This window comes from Ornithodoros turicata, chromosome 10 (assembly GCF_037126465.1).
Source record: "Ornithodoros turicata isolate Travis chromosome 10, ASM3712646v1, whole genome shotgun sequence".
NCBI lineage: Eukaryota > Metazoa > Arthropoda > Arachnida > Ixodida > Argasidae > Ornithodoros > Ornithodoros turicata.
Genome location: NC_088210.1, coordinates 6,100,026 through 6,124,675, shown reverse-complemented (window position 1 = coordinate 6,124,675; position 24,650 = coordinate 6,100,026). Strand labels below are relative to the sequence as shown.

The 24,650-nt window shown below is 41.0% G+C and overlaps 1 protein-coding gene across 1 annotated transcript in view; it reads right to left on the bottom strand.

Annotated features, from left to right (window-relative positions):
* Positions 1 to 24,650, bottom strand: part of LOC135370351 (caspase-3-like) — a 120,295-nt gene that overhangs the window by 23,422 nt on the left and 72,223 nt on the right. Inside the window, exon 4 of the mRNA XM_064604084.1 lies at positions 14,183 to 14,364. Coding sequence (XP_064460154.1) covers positions 14,183 to 14,364 — 182 coding nt within the window. The remainder of the gene's footprint in view (positions 1 to 14,182; positions 14,365 to 24,650) is intronic.

The window sequence follows — 24,650 nt, the reverse complement described above, 5'->3', positions numbered from 1 at the left end:
CAAGAGGAAATAAAATCTATACCAATACAAAGAAGATATTCCACTTCACCACATAGCACACTCCTAGCCAACAAACAGAACAAAGAACGACACGAACACAAGAGGAAATAAAATCTATACCAATACAAAGAAGATATTCCACTTCACCACATAGCACGCTCCTAGCCAACAAACAGAACAAAGAACGACACGAACACAAGAGGAAATAAAATCTATACCAATACAAAGAAGATATTCCACTTCACCACATAGCACGCTCCTAGCCAACAATCAGAACAAAGAACGACACGAACACAAGAGGAAATAAAATCTATACCAATACAAAGAAGATATTCCACTTCACCACATAGCACACTCCTAGCCAACAAACAGAATAAAGAACGACACGAACACAAGATGAAATAAAATCTATACCACTACAAAGAAGATATTCCACTTCACCACATAGCACACTCCTAGCCAACAAACAGAACAAAGAACGACACGAACACAAGAGGAAATAAAATCTATACCAATACAAAGAAGATATTCCACTTCACCACATAGCACACTCCTAGCCAACAAACATAATAAAGAACGACACGAACACAAGAGGAAATAAAATCTATACCAATACAAAGAAGATATTCCTAATCAAAACAACATAGTAATCTATCATTCAGTAAATCAGAAGAAAAAATCAAACTCATCAGAAAATAGACATGTTAAAAATGAACTTCACCATATAGCGCGCTCCTAGCCAACAACCAGATCTAATGATATCTGACCTGCATGATTTGTTGAAGACGGATGCCGATAGATGTATGGAAGACCACGGAACACGAGCGACAAGAGGAAATAAAATCTATACCACTACGAAGAAGATATTCTTAATCAATACGATTACAATCAAATTACAAATTGTATTATAAAAGTCTGAGACGTGAGAACCATCTTTGCAATAGCGGGAATATTTGTCATAACATTTCGAGCGCAATAGGGAATCTCAGTTTCATATTCCAACATTACTCAACTTTTAATTTCTTATTAAGTGAACAGCATAGACGTAAGGAAATAACGAGAAGCAACACAATCATCAGCTACAATTAATAGAGAGCCAAACCTGCGCACCATCCAACACATAGAGAAATAATAGCTAATCAATCTATCAATGGCGAAATAGCACAGGCTTAACGCTGAAGAACAGAGGAACACGCGGCGATACGTAAACAACAACAGAGGAAAATAATCTATCATTGAACCATCATAAAATCGATCAATATACAATTTTCATTCTGACAAACACGAAACAAAAAAAATATGAAATGCAACTCAGAGTTATGAGGCATTCCAATCTTAGAGGTACTTACTTATGTCATGCGAGTGAACAGTTGAAGCAAATGCAAGACAATAAATATTTCAGGCAGTAAGTTCACAACTCATAGAGTATCCGACGAGTGAATACTTGAAACAAAATCAAAACAATAATTCTCACGACAGGTGGAGATTATAGCATTCTAAACCAGATAATAAAATTTTAATCAATAAAATAAACATAGATATGCTTTTAATTAAGTGTAGACGTGCACTTGAAAACAGAGGAGACAATTGCTCTACATTGAAAAGATGGACAGATTTTGTACTCGATACCCATAAGTCATGGGAAGATGTGATAAAAAACTGCTTCGAAAAGGAGGAGCCGCGAAAAGATTTCATTATCGCTGCATTTCAATACGTCCTAGACATGGTCGTATTCGGAGATATGGTACAAACTACAGAACTGAAGGTGCAAGAATTTATATGCCGAATCTACAATACTTATAAAAATATCTGCACATCAACGTCGGAAGGGCCATTGGGATTGATGGCGGAGTTTTTGAGGTTTGCCAACGAAGAATTGAAATACACTAGACCAGATGTAATTGTAATCATTGCAATGGGCATTGCGTACATCAAGAAAGCAGTCGGATCAAATTATCATATACAAGCGGTCTATATCGCACGATTCATTACGAATTTGTTGAAATTACACATATCTGATATATTCCACTACCACGGCAACGCAATTATTTTCTTCTACCAGTCTCTGCAACGATGTCGAATCAACAGAAGTTCAATATTGTCGTGCAAGGTCTGATGTATTATCACCTGTTGAAACTCAACAAACATATCAATTGCGGTGGACCACCGGACGATTTTCATCTAATACACTCTTGTACGCCATTCAAGAACCTTCATACAAAGAAAGGAAGCATCAATAAGAGACTGTGCAAGTTGTTGAAGCAATACAAACACGGCGACAACATAGCGCCAGCGTTAATCAACGCTGGATTCAAGCGTCCAATAATCAGAATAAACTATTTATTGTCTTCGGAATTCATCAATGAAGACAACAAACGAAAACTTCAGAGTTTGAAATAGAACTGTAATTTATCGAAATAAACAAGTGTATAAATGAAACAATAATTGTAATCTTTGTCATCATTATAATGAATTCTTCGCATCACAATGAAAAACACTTTACATTTAGCATGGCTAGACTAGACTGAGAACAATGATCGCAAAGGAAACGAATATTCCACAATTTGTGTAAGAATTCTCATATGGAATGAGACCTGACCACCAAATAGGTTTTAGTCGACTATACTCTGTACAAATTCAACACCCGATGGATAGAATTGCCGGAGAAGGATCGGTCATTGAAATTTAGAGACATGATACATCGGTCTATGATTACAAAAAGGATCACTAAACTCATGTGAAAACTTATCATATTTCATGAATTAAATTCCACAGTGCATGTATATTTCTCATTCAGTTCACGACGAATCCGTTTCCAAAAAAAGCAACACGCTCGCGTGCGGTACCGCGTTAACGCGTCGGGCGCAGAATCGCGTTCGGTTTCGGGTACGGCATTATGGAAACGCGGCCCGGCGTGTTGCCGAAACGTCTTCGACGACGCGGGTTTCCCTTTCTTCGAGTCTTCAGTAAATTTTCGTTCGAAAAATATTCGTAACTTTTAATATCAGCGACATAAAGAATTCGCATTATGTTATAGTGTATACAGAAAATATCAATCCATTCGATTAAATTCCCTGACATCATGAAAGAGTGCTCGTCAAAGTGAGCGACCTAAAGCTTGCGTATTGTGAAATTACACATTCTACAACACTGATCATAAATCGCAACACTTGTTCAAATTGTGATTAAACTCTTATCGCTGTGTGGTAGTCAACACTTCTCCTTAATGTGGATCGATAAATTTTAGCAATTAATCCACAATCAAATATCTTGTATAGTATGTGTGAGTATATGCACAACTTTTTAATCTGTATCTTTAGAAAAATGCAAGAAATAGTGTGCAGTTTTGATTTTGAAAATTTAAAGAAGAAAATTATCTTTAGTGTGGAAATTGCGTGTTACAACGTTATGAGCTACAGACTTATAAAATTAAAGTATGGCCTTTCCATTTGTAGTGCCCAGATGCCATGACACTAAAATAATGTGATAGGTTTTCTGTATGGTTACGGGAAATCTCGAGTATATTTTGTGAATTGAATCTACGTTTATGTGTGACCTGCGCTGATCTGGTTATTATAATTAATATAACATATCTTCCATTGTGTTTATGCATAACGCTCATCTTCATTGTACATTGGTTAAGCACTTCTGATGGCTGTTGTGTGATCCGCTTCTCCCAAAATCTGATTGCCACTTGGAAATTATTTCATATACGTTTGTGTGCCGTGTGTTACGAAGACTACGTGATTAGAAATGTAGACTTGGCCTGTACGTCGTGCTCGTAAAATCTTTCGTTTGCATTGTGGCATCTGATAATAAATTCGCTTTTCGCGAAGGCTTCGTATTATCTTCCAGGCAGTGAACCCCAATGCGATTGTAAAAGTTGTCGCGAACGACCCGCCGCAATCAGTTACCTTGCCTTATTTTCCGTTTTGCCATATCTTGGCCCCCCACTGCAAGCCTTGGACGGCTCCTTTTTCCTACTCAAACAATGGACAACTGTGTTGACAAAAATATTTATTTATTTGTTCCGCACTCCAATCGTGTTGCTTGTCAAAGACATCTTTTCTTCTTTTACTAAGTCTGGGATAGTGCAACTGATTGAGAAATATACATGCACTGTGGAATTTAATTCATGAAATATGATAAGTTTTCACATGAGATTAGTGATCCTTTTTGTAATCATAGACCGATGTATCATGTCTCTAAATTTCAATGACCGATCCTTCTCCGGCAATTCTATCCATCGGGTGTTGAATTTGTACAGAGTGTAGTCGACTAAAACCTATTTGGTGGTCAGGTCTCATTCCATATGATAATTCTTACACAAATTGTGGAATATTCGTTTCCTTAGCGATCATTGTTCTCAGTCTAGTCTAGCCATGCTAAATGTAAAGTGTTTTTCATTGTGATGCGAAGAATTCATTATAATGATGATAAAGATTACAATTATTGTTTCATTTATACACTTGTTTATTTCGATAAATTACAGTTCTATTTCAAACTCTGAAGTTTTCGTTTGTTGTCTTCATTGATGAATTCCGAAGACAATAAATAGTTTATTCTGATTATTGGGCGCTTGAATCCAGCGTTGATTAACGCTGGCGCTATGTTGTCGCCGAGCTTGTATTGCTTCAACAACTTGCACTTTGTCGCGATGAACTTGCACAGTCTCTTATTGATGCTTCCTTTCTTTGTATGAAGGTTCTTGAATGGCGTACAAGAGAGTATTAGATGAAAATCGTCCGGTGGTCCACCGCAATTGATATGTTTGTTGAGTTTCAACAGGTGATAATACATCAGACCTTGCACGACAATATTGAACTTCTGTTGATTCGACATCGTTGCAGAGACTGGTAGAAGAAAATAATTGCGTTGCCGTGGTAGTGGAATATATCAGATATGTGTAATTTCAACAAATTCGTAATGAATCGTGCGATATAGACCGCTTGTATATGATAATTTGATCCGACTGCTTTCTTGATGTACGCAATGCCCATTGCAATGATTACAATTACATCTGGTCTAGTGTATTTCAATTCTTCGTTGGCAAACCTCAAAAACTCCGCCATCAATCCCAATGGCCCTTCCGACGTTGATGTGCAGATATTTTTATAAGTATTGTAGATTCGGCATATAAATTCTTGCACCTTCAGTTCTGTAGTTTGTACCATATCTCCGAATACGACCATGTCTAGGACGTATTGAAATGCAGCGATAATGAAATCTTTTCGCGGCTCCTCCTTTTCGAAGCAGTTTTTTATCACATCTTCCCATGACTTATGGGTATCGAGTACAAAATCTGTCCATCTTTTCAATGTAGAGCAATTGTCTCCTCTGTTTTCAAGTGCACGTCTACACTTAATTAAAAGCATATCTATGTTTATTTTATTGATTAAAATTTTATTATCTGGTTTAGAATGCTATAATCTCCACCTGTCGTGAGAATTATTGTTTTGATTTTGTTTCAAGTATTCACTCGTCGGATACTCTATGAGTTGTGAACTTACTGCCTGAAATATTTATTGTCTTGCATTTGCTTCAACTGTTCACTCGCATGACATAAGTAAGTACCTCTAAGATTGGAATGCCTCATAACTCTGAGTTGCATTTCATATTTTTTTTGTTTCGTGTTTGTTAGAATGAAAATTGTATATTGATCGATTTTATGATGGTTCAATGATAGATTATTTTCCTCTGTTGTTGTTTACGTATCGCCGCGTGTTCCTCTGTTCTTCAGCGTTAAGCCTGTGCTATTTCGCCATTGATAGATTGATTAGCTATTATTTCTCTATGTGTTGGATGGTGCGCAGGTTTGGCTCTCTATTAATTGTAGCTGATGATTGTGTTGCTTCTCGTTATTTCCTTACGTCTATGCTGTTCACTTAATAAGAAATTAAAAGTTGAGTAATGTTGGAATATGAAACTGAGATTCCCTATTGCGCTCGAAATGTTATGACAAATATTCCCGCTATTGCAAAGATGGTTCTCACGTCTCAGACTTTTATAATACAATTTGTAATTTGATTGTAATCGTATTGATTAAGAATATCTTCTTCGTAGTGGTATAGATTTTATTTCCTCTTGTCGCTCGTGTTCCGTGGTCTTCCATACATCTATCGGCATCCGTCTTCAACAAATCATGCAGGTCAGATATCATTAGATCTGGTTGTTGGCTAGGAGCGCGCTATATGGTGAAGTTCATTTTTAACATGTCTATTTTCTGATGAGTTTGATTTTTTCTTCTGATTTACTGAATGATAGATTACTATGTTGTTTTGATTAGGAATATCTTCTTTGTATTGGTATAGATTTTATTTCCTCTTGTGTTCGTGTCGTTCTTTATTATGTTTGTTGGCTAGGAGTGTGCTATGTGGTGAAGTGGAATATCTTCTTTGTATTGGTATAGATTTTATTTCCTCTTGTGTTCGTGTCGTTCTTTGTTCTGTTTGTTGGCTAGGAGTGTGCTATGTGGTGAAGTGGAATATCTTCTTTGTAGTGGTATAGATTTTATTTCCTCTTGTGTTCGTGTCGTTCTTTGTTCTGTTTGTTGGCTAGGAGCGTGCTATGTGGTGAAGTGGAATATCTGCTTTGTATTGGTATAGATTTTATTTCCTCTTGTGTTCGGTGTCGTTCTTTGTTCTGTTTGTTGGCTAGGAGTGTGCTATGTGGTGAAGTGGAATATCTTCTTTGTATTGGTATAGATTTTATTTCCTCTTGTGTTCGTGTCGTTCTTTGTTCTGATTGTTGGCTAGGAGCGTGCTATGTGGTGAAGTGGAATATCTTTTTTGTATTGGTATAGATTTTATTTCATCTTGTATTCGTGTCGTTCTTTATTCTGTTTGTTGGCTAGGAGTGTGCTATGTGGTGAAGTGGAATATCTTCTTTGTATTGGTATAGATTTTATTTCCTCTTGTGTTCGTGTCGTTCTTTGTTCTGTTTGTTGGCTAGGAGTGTGCTATGTGGTGAAGTGGAATATCTTCTTTGTATTTGTATAGATTTTATTTCCTCTTGTGTTCGTGTCCCATAATCCTCCAGAGTCTCTGCTGTTCACATTTAATTGCATACAACTATCAAAACTTCCCGCTATTGCACTGATGGTTCTCACGTATAGGAATATTAGACGTTTTATAATACAATTTGTAATTTTGATTGTAATCGTATTGATTAAGAATATTTTAAATGCGCTATCAATTCTGATTCATTGAAAACTTCCACTAATAAAAATATTGTGTTTGATTTGTGATACCTATTCAATGCTAATGTATCATACCTGTAATATTCTTTGTTACGTGTATTGTGTTCCTTCTATTTCAGATTTTTGGCTAAGTTTTTCCCGTTCATGGCAGAGTCATAACATAATTCCTAATGACTTTAATAAATATATTTTCACTTGTACTTTTGTGTATGGCTATCCTTTGCATGTAAACTGCACACCTGTTGTAGCTGGAAAAATTACGATTGAAGTCGACTCAGACTGAAAAATTACGAAAGTCGGCGGCCCAGGCTGAATGGTAAACGCACACGCAGCCCTCCGGTCACGCTCCGCCCAAGTAGTAAAATTGTGAAAGAAGTCAGCCCAGGGTGAAGGGTAAGCACGCACGCAGCCCTCCGGTCACGCTCCGCCCACCACAGCAGCCCTCCACCCGAGCACCGCCCACCTGTCGCGGGAAGGATGTCGGCCCAAGTAGGAAAATGGTGAAAGAAGTCAGCCCAGGCTGAATGGTAAACGCACACGCAGCCCTGCGGTCACGCTCCGCCCACCACAGCAACCCTCCACCCGAGCACTGCCCTGTTACAGGTGGTGAAGGTTTTTCGGCTGGGTTTTTCTCCTTCACCTGATTGACATCACAATTCCCAGCACTATTGGCTTTAATAAATATATCTCAACTTGATTGACATTAATAAAATATATTTTGTATACATAGTACTTTTTGTGTATGATCCTTCTTTGCATGTCTCTGCATGTAAACCGCACACCTGTTGTATCGGAAAAAATATGTGAAGTCGGCCAAAGAAGTCTGCCCAGGCTGAAAAATATGCTACGATGAGCGCACGCGCAGCCCTCCCCCGCCGATAATCGCGCGGACAAGCCTCCGCACACGCGCCGCGCAGGGAAAAATACGCGCAGGGCTCAGGGCAGGAATCCTGTAGTTTCGCCATGACGACGGCTCTATACGTCTCTTTACTACTATCAACATTCGTCACTTTGCTTACCAATTGTTCACTTACGGAGCCCCGCACCAACGACTTGAAAGATGACTTATTATATTAAACTACATTAGCATTCAATAATACATACAATAGTGAGGCCACACTGGATAATCTGAAAAAAAGACACATTTTAATATCAACAATCATGCTTCCATTATAGCAACAATAATCTGAAAGAGAATCTCATTTAATATTACTTTCAATGATACATACATTGCGGCAGCGGCGCTGAACCCCAATAATCTGAAAAATAATCTCAGACCATGGGACACGAACGACAAGAATGACACGAACGCAAGAGGAAATAAAATCTATAACACAATAGTTAATCAAAGAAGATATTTTTAATCAGTATGATTACAATCAACATTACAAGCTTTATTATAAAAAGTCTAATATTCCTATACGTGACCACAATCATTGCAAATCGTGAACAGCAGAGACCCTTGAAGACCATGGGAAACGAACGACAGGAACGCAAGAGGAAATAAAACCTATAACACCACATTTAATCAAAGAAGATATTGTTAATCAAAACAACAGAGGAAGAGGATAATCTATCATTTTAAATATCATAAAATCGTCCTCGTGACTTAATCTAATCGAACACCATACAATTTTCGTTCTAAGACGAACACAAACTTACTCACACTACAGACACTACAAACCTTGCTTTGTTTTATGAATCCAACACAGAAAATAGATATGTTAAAAAATGAACTTCACCGCATAACACGCTCCTAGCCAACAATCAGCTCTAATAATATCTGTCCTGATTTGTTGAAGACGGGAGGCGTACGCCTGTTTTGTGACAGTTATGAACATTTCGAGCGCAATAGGGAAGATAAGTTGATTATTCCAACATTACAAAACTTTTAGTTAATCAATTTCTTATTAAGTGAATAGCATAGACATAAGGAAATAATGAGAAACAACACAATCAACAGCTGGCATTAATAGAGAGCCAAACCTGCAGCTCCTAGCCAACACGTAAAAAACAGATACATGCAGAAATATAATAGCGAAACAATCTATCAAAACAAGAAACACTACAATCAAATACTGTGAATAGTACAGACTTAACTCTGAAGAACAGAGGAACACTCTAAGCGGCGAAACGTAAACAACAGCAGAGGAAAAATAATCTATCATTGAACCATCACAAAATCATCTTCGTGACTTAGTCTAATCGAACACAATAACTTTTCATTCTAACGAACGCTACAAACCTTGATGGAGGTATCCAAGACATAGAAAATATGCACTGTTTTCATCTCGGTTTTCACTCTTTTTGCTCAAAGCCGGTAGACTTTATGTCTCGAGCTATATGACGAAAACGAAGCAACTCCCATTCTTTATCTCTGAAAGGGTTGGGGGCTATATTCCTTCCTCCAGCAAACTGGGCGCTCTCTAGGTTAGATAAGATAGTTCAAAAATATATTTTATTGCGCAGCGCAAATAGATGCCGATATTATTCGCGGGGATCACTATCTTTTCGTATCCTTTCCTTAAAACGGAAGTCTTTCGTCAAAGTGGATGACAAGTCGGCTAAGTTTGTACAGATGCGATATTTTTATTGAACATGTAGAGAAAGTCCAAATTATTAAATGATAGCAACAATACTAAATCAAAAACGAGAAACAAATTTAATTACGTCAATTTTTGTCATATCTTGTAACAATGTTATATATAGATGAACCACACAGAAATATCAAATGTGAAATGCAACTACGAGATATGAGGCATTCCCATCTTAGAGATTATTTTTACAATCGAGTGAACAATTGAAAGAAATACAAGACAATAATTATTTCAGGTAGTAACTTCACAACTCATAAAATATCAGTCGAGTGAATACTTGAAACAAAGTCAAAACAATAATTAATTCAGACAAATCATTTCAAAGCAAGCAGCGTGAATACAGAATCATTGCAAGCACACGTTTTTTCTCGCTCATCATGTCGTTTTGTGAATCAATTTCCATAATTCTCACGACAAGTGGATATTATAGCATTCTAAACCAGATAATAAAATTTTAATCCCTAAAATGAGCATAGATATGCTTTTAATTAAGTGTAGGCGCACACTTGAAAACAGAAGAGACAATTGCTCTACATTGAAAAGATGGACAGATTTTGTACTTGCTATCATAAGTCATGGGAAGATGTGATAAAACAACTTCTTCGAAAAGGAAGAGCTGCGAAACGATTCCATTATCGCTGCAGTTCAATACGTCCTAGACATGGTCGTATTCGGAGATATGGTATAAACTACAGAACTGAAGGTGCAAGAATTTATATGCCGAATCTACAATACTGGGATTGATGGCGGAGTTTTTGAGGTTTGCTAAAGAAGAGTTGAAATACACTAGACCAGATGTAATTGTAGTCATTGCAATGAGCATTGCGTTCATCAAGAAAGCAGTCAGATCAAATTATCATATACGTACAAGCGGTCTATATCGCACGATTCATTACGGATTTGTTGAAGTTACACCTAACTATTGAGATGGAAAATACGTAGAAATCGTATCACATGATATGCTCCACTACCGCGGCAACGCAATTATTTTCTTCTACCAGTTCTTGCAACGATGTCGAATGAGCAGAAGTTCAATATTGTTGTACAAGGTCTGATGTTTATCTTCACTTATTGAAACTCAACGAACATATCAACTGCGGTGGACCACCGGACGATTTTCATCTAATACTGTCTTGTACGCCATTCAAGAGCTTTCATACAAAGAAAGGAAACATCAATAAGAGATTGTGCAAGTTCGTCGCAACAAAGTGCAAGTTACTGAAGCGATACAAATACGGCGACAACGTATCGATTGCATTGATCAACGCTGGATTCAAGAGACCAATAATAAGAAATCATAATATAATGCATTCGGAATTCATCAATCAAGACAACAAACGAAAACTTCAGAATTTGGAATAGGACAATTGTAATTTATCGAAATAAACAAGTGTAAGTTGAAATAATTTGAAATATTTGTCATCAATACAATGAATTCTACGCATCGCAACGAAAACAGCTTATATTTGGTATGGCTAGATTGAACACAATGATTGCTGAGGAAACGAATATTCCACACTACGTGCAAGAATTCTAATATGAAATCACAGCTAACCCTCAAATAGGTTTTACCCGACTACACTCTGTACAACTTCAACACCAGAAGGATAGAATTGCCGGCGAAGGATGGGTCATTGAAATTTGAGGCTGTATACATCAATCTTTGATTACAAAAAAATGATCATCAATCTTTTGTGAAAACTTATCACATTTCATGAATTAAATTCCACAGTGCATGTATATTTCTCAAACAGTTGGACTAGCCCAGACGTAGGAAAAGAAGAAGAAAAGGCGTCTTTGACAAGCAACCCGATTGGAGAGCGGAATAAATATTTTCGTCAACACAGTTGTCCGTTTGTCCGACTAGCTCCCGTGGCTCAGTGGTTAGCGTGCTGGCCATGTCACGTCGAGACTGGGAGGTACCCGGGTTCGAATCCCGGTGCCGGCTGTGTTGTCTGGGGTTTTTCCTGGGTTTTCCTCAGACGCTTTCAGACATATGTCGGCACAGTTCCCTTAGAAGTCGGCCCAGGACGCACATTCCCCCCGGGCGTGAGTCGTGACGTTGCCCACACACGTGAGGCCGACAACGGCAAGCCCTATCACCACCACCACTTGTATGACTCGATAGGAAAAAGGAGCCGTCTAAGATAGGGCAAAACGGGAAATAAGGCAAGATAACTGATTGCGGCGGGATAAGTCAAAGCGTTCGCGACACAGTGTCATCAACTCTTACAATTACATTCGGATGCGGTGCCTGCGAGATAATACGAAGTCTTCGCGAAAAGCGAACCTATTATCAGATGCCACGAAACGAAGGATTTTACAAGCATGACGTGCAGGCGAAGTCTACATTTCTAATCACATAATCTTCGTAACACACGGCACACAAACGTATATGAGATAAATTGACAATCAGATTTTGGGAGAAGCGAATAACACAACTGTCAGCAGAATTGTTTAACCAATATACATTGAGGATGAACACGCACTGTTGTGCCGACCCAAGATCGTGTCACTTCCCTACGCCAGGCTGACGAGCTCCAAGTAGAGCGAAACAGCTGTCCTTGGCTGGGAGTGCACGATCAAATTGTAAACATATATATATATAGTCAACCCTCGATTTATGAACACCCTCGGTTCCCCGAAAAATCGGTCGAAAAATAAGTCGAGGGATTCATAAATCGAAAATTCAGTTAACTGAGTACTATCGAGCAAATGGAACAGTATTTCCCAGTTGGGATTGTGTTTATAATGCCATATATTGTGTAATTTTGCTTTTGACCATGCCTTCTGCTGTATCAATCTCACAAAGAACAGACGTTAGCGCATTCACACTCTGTTTATTATGCAATACTAAATAGTTTAATTTTGCTTTGGACCATGCCTTCCGCTGTGTCAATCTTGGAAAGAGATGTCACCACATTCGCGCTGGACTGCTCTCGGATTTCCTCCGGGATTTTTAACCTCCGTTTAGTATTAATCTCCGGGTGACAGCGACCACCTTATTCATCAACTGAGGTCAGGAACCTTGGTCGCAAACCCGTTTGTTGTTCCGATTTCGAGGGGTTAAGAACCCAGGGTGCAATACCTGGAAAACGTTTTCTTCATTCAGGCGTCATTCATAAGACCACGGAATTATCCCTTTGAAGGTTTCTGTTGACCTCGGAACGATCCGTTCATAAATTGAGGGCAAAAACGCTGGGCAACTCCTAGTTGGTTCCCAGAAATTCCATTCATTATTCGAATATCGAGGTTCATAAAACGAGGGAAAAATGAATGGAAAAAGTTTGGTTCCCCGTGCTCATAAAACGAGGGAATTCATAAATCGAAGGTTCATAAATCGAGGGTTGACTTTATATATATATACGTTCCTAAGTCAAACGTTGCCATGCCAGTACTGGACAGCTGTTTCGGCCTTCTTGGGCCTCATCAGCAGTACGCAGGCAGGCAGCGGGCCGTTGCCTGCCTGCGCACTGCTGATGAGGCCCAAGAAGGCAGAAACAGCTGTCCAGTACTGGCATGGCGACGTTTGACTTAGAAACATATGCTATACGTGCTGCCCAAGAGCTGCTGCTAATTTGTTCCCCTTATATATATATATATATATATATATATAATGATAGAACTACACTATGGGGAAATTGGCATTACATAAAGAAGTCAACGTTTCGACGACAGCGTCGTCTTCAACAGGACTGAGAGGAACATTACTAGGCTGTGGTTAACAAGGGGAACAGATATGGGAGAGAAAAACTGTACACGTGAAAGGGCGCTCCTCATAAAGTTTTCCCAAGAGCTTCCTCCTCGGGCGGTCATGCTGGTCTGTAGGCGGAACCTGCAAAAATAAGTTCCTTTGTTTCCTTTGTTATAATTTCCTTTATTTTTGCACTTTCCCCCTACGGACCAGCTACTTTTTTCCCTAGTATACTTCACTGGCTTTGCTCTGGGCTTTCAGTGGTGAGTTAGCTCACCCTAACTGGTGAAATCACGTGTTACTTGACCTTCTGACGCCAGCCGCTCAAACGTTACCTGCCTGCGTACTGCTGATGACGCCCAAGAAGGCCGAAACAGCTGTCCAGTACTGGCATGGCAACGTTTGACTTACAAACATATGCTATACGTGGAGCCAAAGCGCTCCGGCTATTTTTTCCCTTGTATACTTCACTGGCGCGTGTCATCGGGCGCTGATAGACAGCTGGAGACGAGGTTGGGATGATCCCCTTGAAGGGATCCCTTAACGGTACGTACAATGGATGTGTTGGTGTTTCGACATCTCGGTTGTGCGTGCTAACCATCCCTTCAACAGGATAGTGGATAATGCCGTATGGACCAGAAATACATAGCTGCGCTACTGAAATGAAGAGTTCCAACGAATGTATTTCCTTACCTGTATAAAGAATAGCCGTGGTTTTCCCTTGAGCTTTTCGCAGTTGTTGTCTCTAAACATGTCGATAATGTCTTGAATCTTCATGCAGTTCATATCAGAGACCATTATCTCTCCTCTGCGTCCATGACTCATGATACAAGCAGCGAACATAGAGTCTTTGTCTGTTATCTCATTCCTGACACCTGTAACACAATAGAAAACTCATGACTTTGAACTACCAATATTTCATTACTTTCTCTTGAATCACACACAGGTGAGCAAGTTAACGTCTAACTAGACTGCCGAGCTAGTCCAGATGGGTACCATGATGGTAGTATGAGGGAGATGGGTAGCATAATGGGTGAGGCAAGTGAACTACGGCTTTTCCTTTAAAGGGACCGAAAAGTGAAAAATAACCCCCATATTTTTGCCCACTGTCGTGCACAATATCGTTGTTTGATAAGACACAGAAAGCATTACTTCTCAATTCGGCATATTTTTTACGTATAAATATTTTGAAGATTGCCGGAACATGGACGGTGCTGCCAGCGAACGGCGAAATAGAGCAACTTGGGTTTCAGGTCCAGGGCTCCCAGGGATTGGTCAACCCTTACCACGTGAGAGCTAATTTTGTAGAGAACGAAGCTGGCGCACATTATCTTACAGGTAAACACTATTTTAAAAATGACGCTCACTTCCATAGCTTTTACGTTAATAAAGCATTCAGCTACTTCGCCGCTACAAGCTACGATCCGCCGCGCCATCTGCAAGGTCGTCTGTGTTATCGCGTTTATTGTTTACGTCGTGGGCGGTCGTGTTGGTCGCGCGAAGAGAAGTGAATGACATGTTCGTGGTTGTTGTGTCAATTATTCGAGAGACCTACATATGAGTGGTGTGGTTTTGGTGTTCGGGGATGCAAAAATCATGTTCGTTCACCATCGGCGGCAGGAGTTTCTACCACAAAATTCAACAGGAGAGTGCGCGAAAACGAATGTGGTTCAAAGCACTCGGTTATTAGATGTAGCAGCCTTGTGGTATGTGCTGAGCTCATTTTGCTGCCGATGACTACGAAGATGCCGTAGAAGGCGAATTGCGAAGACGTCCGAAGCACATTGATGCTCAGTACCCAGTGATTTTGCTTCACCGAGGTGACGACTGACGAGTTCAACACAACGTCTTAGGTATGTACAGGCGTCACACATGTATAAATTATAATATAGCGACGACGTATTCCACTTAAATTATGTTATCCTGCTTGTCCCGTACTCAACTTTGTCAACATCAACAAATTTAATTTTAGGGGCCTTCCAGTGTTGAAGTGGCGCAAGACTGCTTCGTATGTGTGATCCAGGCACTCAAGTTGACATGACAGAAATAACTGAAAGCAGGTATGCAAAGTCCACAGATGGAAGCACTAGATTTGTTACGTGTTGCAGACTTTGTGACATTTTTTTTTTTAGTCTTTGGACAGGTGCAGAACATTAGTATGACGTCAACAAGAGGAGAAGAAACCGATGAGAACTACTAGCTTGTTTGAAGGGTACGAGAATAGTTCCAGTTGAGATGGAGTTATGACTTTATGACTAAGGAACACTAATTAATTCGCTAGAGATGCATCCTCTACACTTGAATACCCAGTGCAACAGCAAACGTTCATTGTCTTTGAAGCCGCAACTACTGGAATTGTTCAATGTGTGTCAGAGCTGCAGTGATCCATGCAAGGTTACCACATCATATTGGTCCCCTATCTCGGACGCAACTGCCATTTCTCTTTATTGCTCTTCCGATCCTACCTTCTCAGAAATGAATATGGTTCACCATACACTGCATGGGCACTGCCTTTCTCTGCTCATGCTTCCGGTTTCTTGTTCTGTTGAATAAATCTTCACTTGAGTTTGCAGCCATTACGTTGTCTACTGTGTTTGCCCCCTCATCTATATTGATGTGCTCTAACGGTATAGCACATCAACATCCCAACAACCTTCCAAACAACCTTGCCTAGTCTTACTTTTGGGTGGAAACTACACGATGTGGTAACATCCACATATATAAAGTTTTAGTCGACGGAGATTTGCTGTTTTTGTACAACCTTCATTGTACATTTCTTTTGTCTCACTTAGCATGCCTGAAGAAATGTTCTGATCTTCATCAAGATGACAGGTCATTGTTTGATCTGCAGCATCATTTTTCCTGTAATCTTTCCACCAACAGAGAATACAAAAGTGAACAAATGGTAAAATATAACTAGCTTGTTAAATTCAAAAGTGAAGACGAAACTGTTTATGCTTCTCTTGTTTATTTTGTTGTAGGTTTTACAACTGTACGTTCAAGTACGTCAAAACATCAGAGGGCAGGAAGTCCTACTCTATTTCCTAAATCTCTGGACAATAAAAAAGAACGATATAGTTTGAATTGGGACAAAACGTTGCTTCTGCTCTTATATTATATTTCAATTAAATGTTACGATGCATTTGTAGTGTACACTGAAGCCAGTTTCAATTTGCAGGGCTGTCAAAAGTACTTTACAAAAGTACATCTCAATTACAGTAACAGAGAACTTATGCAATAAATTATTTAGCCATTTTGGAGTACTACGCACACCAATGGTGCATTGTTAACTTTGAACCCAGATTAAGGGTTAATAATAGTTGAAGTCAGCCCTCAAGTCCTTCTTTACAAATGTTAGTTGGCGACGTGATAATGAATCAGTTACAAGTACTCCGTTTAGCAAAACAGAGTTAATTAAGTGTTAAATCCCAATCTTGGTTCAATTATTAGTTGACATTTGGAAACGTGGTCACTAAGAAGTATACTAAAAGGTCATGAACACAATTCAGCTGAATGACACTGATGAAAGTGTGACACAAGTGACACATGTGACACAGTGAGACATGAGTATAACCTACAAATACATCTATGCCCACAGGTTACTTAACCCTTCAGGTACAAACTAGTAATTATAATATGCTGTGACAGCAAAGAAAAAGCAATGAGAAAAACTTGCAGCAAACAAGAAATGAAAATGTGCTGACATTTCTACAGGTCAGCGCACTGATGGGAAAGCATCCCTAATAGCATGCATGACGCAGATCGAGATCCCGTGGAGTATTTTCTATTGTATTTTCACGGAGCACCCCATATCCTTGTGAATCGCCAACGGGTAGTAAAACGGAATTTCCTGCAGAAATAAGGGTTTTCGGTCCAGTTTGCCGTTCAAGTAGCGCGTAAAGACCACATGGCGCAGCCGTGTATGTTGCCATGCTCTTCGGTTTCTCGGATGTATGTAAAAGACACTGGCGGTACCTCGGTGTCAAGGCACAGTATTTCGAAATATTCGTTAGTTCTGATGCAATCGTCTGTCTGCTTTTCACACGCATTCTCTACCTCTCGGCAGCAAAAACCGTAGTATCCACCGTAGTATCCGCCGGTTTGCATTTGACACATGAACACCTGCACTACGAAAAAACAGCGCTTGTTTCGGCTTACATAAGTGCTTTTCCCTGATACATGGAAATTTCACAAAGCAGTCCATGTTCACGGCACGGTGAGCTACTCCTGAGGACGAATGTGACTCCAATAAATCTCTGGACGAGGAATCTTCTGCTGCGAAGAACACACTTTCCAGCACGCTAACGCACGAACAACAGTTCTGTGTGAGTGACAGTTCTCGAATGCGGAATTCCAGCGCACTTATGTCCAAGAGGCTCGACATTCTCGACGTAGAAAGCGGTCACAAATGTCCACTGCCATTTTCGTTTTCGCCAGATTAGCGCCCGGAAGTGCGCGTATTACATGCGTCCTCGACAGATGGCGCGGGGTCATGCCATTGTTGACAGACTGCTCGGTTTCCTACTAGGTCCCTGGACATGCGATTATGGAAAATTCGATTAGAGAAAAACTACAGCGATTTCAGCGGAGTTCTTTGACATTTGAACTTTTGAAGGTTCAAGCTTTTCGTTGAACATAAAGTTTCGATAGGTTTATATTCACTTTTCGGTCCCTTTTACGCAGAGGGTGCATCAGTCAGTGCTTGTTGAACTATTTCTCCTACTTTACTATATTCGTGTAGAATGTCAAGGAATAGGAGAACATTCTAAGGAGTAACAGCTTCTGGAAGTTGCGGAGCTTGGTAAAAGCCGTGTTAGCTATGTCGATATTTATTTATTTATTGTATGTACGTGAAAGGCCCGTAAAGCGGATACAACATGACGGAGAGGAGCAAAGCAGAATAATGCAGACAAATGAACATAAGAGGAAATCAGGCACGTGATACATCCCATAGGATACAATAGGCAAGAATATATGTACAAGATCACAAGGCGAAAAAAAAAAAGAAAACACCAAAAGTTGCTATGGATTACATGCTGAGTAAGAAGAGAATTAACTAGGGCGAGCAGAATAAATCATGGGTTGCTTGCTTTTAAGTCAAATGATCACTAATTATAGCAATGTCATGAGGAAGATCGTTCCACCATCGTGAAGTTCGCGGAACATAGGACTCGGAAAAACACTGAGTATTGCATCGGTATTCTCTTTCCTTAAACGCATGATCCACAGGGTGAAATATATGGCTAGGGGCAACAGCATAGAGGAGTAGAGGAAGCTATTGCGGAAAGTTTTGTGGAAAAGCAGCAGGGCAGAAATCTTATGACGAAGAGTCAGTGTGGTTAAACCGAGCTCCAATTTTATTGCAAGATGGAAACAATAACACCGACTTAACATAATAAACTAACCAATTTCTTCAGATGTTTCGTCTTCCGTACGGGAGACATCAACAGTGCACCCTCCCGAGGGTCCGCCGAGCATCCGCCGAGCTCTTCTTCCATTAGGAATTCGGACCACCTTTAAACCTCACATCAGATTGCGTGACCTCCTCACCAAACCCAAAGACAAGATTTCCCCGGAATCCCAAACCGGTGTCGTGTACAAGTGCCGCGACTGTGACATAACGTACCTTGGGGAGACCGGCCGCAAACGCAGCACCCCGATTAAGGAACACCGGGGAGACGTCGAAAGAGCGACAAATGCAACAAGGCTAAAGACGGAACACGTTTCACTCGGGACACACTTTCAACTATGAGAACGCTACAACCTTGGCACGAGAACAACGGTGGGGGCCACGAAAATATCTAGAATCGTGGCATATACAAAGAGAGCCTACCGCATACAGGGTGTCCCAGCTAACTGTATACAGATTTTTAAAAAAATATATATAACACTTTTTCCAAGATGAAATCAATTGCAATATAGCATATGCTGAAGGGCACTCCCTAGGAGGGCATTAGCAAAGTCCAAAGGCAATGTCTTAATTAACTTTCATTAATTAACTTGTTCATTGTAAAAACTACAAAGTTGTCCCAATGAGAACATCTGTTCCTTTCGGTCACCTGATATCGTAGCCGTTTTCAGAACAAAAATCCGTTCCATAGATCGCCCGCAAAAAAATAGTGAAGGAACGCCATTTTTTTCTTTATTTTGTTCATTGCGCATTTTCACAGACGCGTATTTCCATCATCCCCAACGTGAGAGGGGGAAGGACCATGCACAGTGCCGCCTCATGCGTCGAAGATGAGCTTTAACTTGCGGAAACAAAACAAAAACATATGTATCGGGTGACGCTATCGGAACTGGCCTTATCTTGGGTTGCATGTTCCGTTTCCTTTTAATCTTTTTCCGGACGCGAGAGGCGATAGTGTGCTCTTTCTCCCTCTCACATTGGGGATGAAGGAAAGACGCGTCTTCTAAGAAGCGCAATGAACAAAATACAGAAAAAAAATGGCGTTCCTTCACGAAGTTTTTGCGGGCGATCTATCGAACGGATTTTTGTTCTGGAAACGGCTACGATATCAGGTGACCGAAAGGAACAGATGTTCTCGTTGGGACAACTTTGTAGCTTTTATAATTAACAAGTTAATTAATGAAAGTTAATTAAGACATTGCCTTTGGACTTTGCTAATGCCCTCCTAGGGAGTGCCCTTCAGTATATGCTATATTGCAATTGATTTCATCTTGGAAAAAGTGTTATATATATTTTTAAAAAATCTGTATACACTTAGCTGGGACAGCCTGTATAACGCCAGCCGTGGCCCACTTCCCGATGTATACAAAGACTTAACTGGTTTTCGGTCACTCATTCCCTCCCGAGGGTGCACTGATGATGTCTCCCGTATGGGAGACGAAACGTCTGAATAAATGGGTTAGTTCGTTATGTTAAGTCGGTGTTATTGTTTCCATCTTGCATTATGATTCCCGGCTTTTGGAATATATTCCAATTTTATTGCAGAGACACTCCTGCCGGGACGATAGTCATACAAAACGAACCGGGCGCCCGGATTTGAACCTTCTCCGACGGGATGATGTCACGAGAGCCGCGCCAAGAGTCGACCCTAGAGTTGTTTGAGTCAAATAAAACACAACCAAAGTCTAACGAGAAGAGCGCCAAAATCTCAGGGCAGTGTTCTCCAAGTACGAGACCACAATGCATAGTTTAGGGATACAACACACTACGGAGAAAGCGAGAAGGAAGGAGGTTGAGTGACAGGCAATGACACGGCAAGAAGTTTATAGAGGGGGATCGTACAAATGCAAAAATGTTCCACAAGCCGGGACTAGACATAACGAGAAAAGGTACAGATACACCGACTTCACGTAACAAAAGAACAATTTACTTCAACAGCATCCACCCATGCAGGAGACATCATCAGTGCGAGCACACACGAGAGCATGACAACTAACGCAGTTTAAGGAGGTCGCTGTACATGTCTGGAATAGGGCCGCGGTTAATATTGCGCGCAAGTGGGTCACGCCGTATATGCCATGACTCCAAGAGTTTCCGGGGGCCCCACCTTTCTTCACGAGCCAAAATCGTCGCGCTCTCACAGTCAAAAGTATGGTCCGTTGTCCACCAATGGTCGACTAGTTCTGTCTTCGACCTCGTCGCATTTGTTGCGTTTCTCACATCCCGTTTATGTTCTTTAAACCGGGTATAACATTGGCGACGTGTTTCGCCTATGTATGTGGTTGCAATCTTGACGTTTTGACTGCTTACTGCTGAACTGCGCGCAGCCGAAGGAAAGACGATTGCCGACTAAGCGCGGGTACCCGAAGTCATTTATTGCCAACACAAGACGACGGATGCAAAAGAAGAGACCACACGACAAGCGTGATCACAGCCAGGGCAGTGTGTGCATTCCGTATGTCAAGGGCGTGTCGGAGTCTATCCGCCGAGCGCTTCTCCCCCTTAACATTAAGACGACTTTCAAACCTGTCATGGAACTTCGTAGTTTAATTTACAAACCTAAAGACGCCGTCCCACCCATGTCCCAAAGAGGAGCTGTGTACAGATAAAATGTCAAGATTGCAACGCCACATACATAGGCGAAACAGGCCGCCAATGTTATACCCGGTTTAAAGAACATAAACGGGATGTGAGAAACGCAACAAATGCGACGAGGTCGAAGACAGAACTAGGCGACCCTTGTTGGACAACAGACCATACTTTTGACTTTGAGAACGCGACGATTTTGGCTCGTGAACAAAGGTGGGGTCTCCGGAAACTCTTGGAGTCATGGCATATACAGCATCACCCACTTGCGTGCAATGTCAAACGCGGCCCTCTCCCACACATGTACCGCGACCTCCTTAAACTGGGTTAATTGTCATTAGTAGTAATCATTCAACCCAAGTTTTACACAGAAAATCCACGGCAAGTATTGCACTTTTTACTTTAAAATTATTTTAAAATTACTTTAAATTTTTTAAAAAATTTAAATTTTAAAAAAATTTTAAATTGTGCAAAATCTAACTCATATGCAATACTTGTCGTGGATTTTCTATGTAAAACTCGGGTTGTAGAGAAAAAAAACTACATAGAAAGGAAGCAGACAGTGGGAAATAATTTATTTGAAAATCAACGACGCCATCTTGAAGAAATTACTCCGGTGCGGGCGACTGGGGCACGACGGTTGCAGAGGGAGGTGGCCACCTAGTTGCAAGGCATCACACCAGATGGCGCCAGCATCGTAGCTCCATGCGAGAAAGACAGAGAACAACAAAGTACTAGCGACATGTAAAAATGGCAGCACTGCTCAACAAGTCTAGGCATGCGGGAGAAAAGGCCTAACTACAGCGTCACTACACTACGCGGCCAACACAAGGCGTGAACCACTAGCCACACGACCGTAAACGTGCGTCAACAGGCTTGGTGCGGGACACCGCTAAACAAGTCTAAACATGCGCGTTCGGCGACAAAAGGCTTAACACGAGCACGGTAAAACAACGTGCAAACATCGGTAAATCACTCACCTTTTTTCCCTGCGGCATCGGTGCGACTGCTCCATCCGAGAGCCAGGCAGCAACTGAGCGGGCGCGGGGATTGCGGAGAAACCGAGCGCACATCTGCTCTCCGCGACAGCCAGCGAGCAACTGACTGGGACGCCGCGCCGTGGCCGCTACACATGCGCGCGCTCATTGAGCCCTTTGCGGCGACCACCTGGGAGAGTCAAAGAGAGAAGAGCATTCCTGCGCCCTCTTCTTGCGTTCCTCATTGGTCGTGACGTCATCCCATTGTCCCAAGGCTACACCGTTTTTTTTTCACACAGTCGACACAACTGGACAAGGTCAATCTGCAATGAAGCCATGGCATGACGTCATCATGCACCTGCGTGACTCAAGGACGCGTACGCTCTAGACAGGGGGCCTATTATTTATTGAATCACTATCCCAAGATTATTTCCTTTATTCTTCTATAACGATTGCATAGGAAACTATTGCAGAAGAGCACCATGCATGAAAACTGATCGTAGGAATTCCAAAGTCTTACTAAATGAGACTTGCAAAGAACAAAATATCCTAACTCCGTCAATGGCTAATAAGAGGACTAGGCGCTCAACAAATCAACACAGAGTACTGGTGACAAGGAGCGCAGAACGATGCGTCTAGTCCATCCGACAGCCAGGCACTGAACTGAATCGTAATGCTGTTTCTCCTCTATAAAGTCATGCATCTGTCGCTCTTGCAGTTGATTTCGGAACTAATTTAATCGCACAATTATTAAGAATTGTTCTAGCACTATTCCCATTCAGGGCAGCACTATCAACATCGTCAAGACATGAATGTTCCTTGTCAATAAAAAAAAATACAAAGCGTCAACAAATGAAAGCGTGCATGCCGGGCATGTCAGGACATGTCAGGACAAATCGCACGACTGCTGGGCAACAGAGGAAAACAAACACCGAGACACTTGAACAGAGTGAAAAAGACACTCACCATCATTTTTCACGTTCACTACATTCCCTCATTGTAAATCCGTTCGTCACACACCATTCGCCAATGACGAACCACACATCCGCTCCCCATCAAAGGCAGACGGAACCCCACTGAAGCTACGCTGTTCCACTAACGGCCAACGTAATTGATAGGAACAGAATTAATGCGTCCACACCCGTCAGCGTCCAACAGAGAAGTGAATCCTTGCGCCCCCTGCGGGCAGTAGATCATTGGTCGTGACGTCATCCTATTGTCTCAGGGCTACACTGTTAAAAAGCGATAAAAACCGGGCTGTTTGGTGGTACATCCTAAAACCGACGGAAACAGTGCTTCGTCTGTTTTGTCTCTCTGTGTCCCCTGCACCGGGGTTTTATCGCTTTTAGGATCTACACTGTTTTTTTTCACTAATGCTCCTGTGTGGACAAGGTCCACCTGAAACAATAGTGTCGCGGTATGACGTCGTCATGCAGCTGCGTGGCTCAAGAACGCGTACACTGTAGAAAGGGACCTGTTGTTTATTGAATCACTATCCCAAGATTATTTCCTTTATTCTACTATAATGATTGCATAGGGAACTATTGCAGAAAAACAGCATACATGAGAGGTGATTGTAGGAATTCGAAAGTCTTACTAAATTAGACTTGCAAAATATCCTAACACCTTCAATGCCTACATACAACGAGCTAATCGAGACATGTTCATCCCATCCGAGAGCCAGGCAGCTAACTGAATAATGACGCTTTGTTCCTCCTGAATAAAGTCACACACCTGTCCCCGTTACTCTCCGCGGTTACTCTCTGAACTAAATGGATCGCAAAATGTTTACGAATAGCACTACACCCATTCAAGGCTGCACTATCGACATCGTCAAGAATGTTTCTTTTCAAAAAGAAAAAAAGCTACATGTAGAAGGAAAGCATGTCAGAACAGGTCTGGGCATGTCAGCACATGTTTGTCAGACAACAAGGGGGAAAAAGCAAAAAGAAACACTTGAACAAAGCAGAAAACCAACATCAAACGATTTCTAAGCACACGCACTCCTCTTATTCAAAAACAGTGCACATCATAAATCCGTCCAGGACAATACACACCATTTTTCTATTTCTACACTTTTTTCCAGTAACGGTCAATGACTGCGTGACGTCATCACATCCTGTCTGAAGAAGACAGCGGCAAAGACAAAGACTCCTATTATTTATTGAATCGCAAGATTATTTTCTTT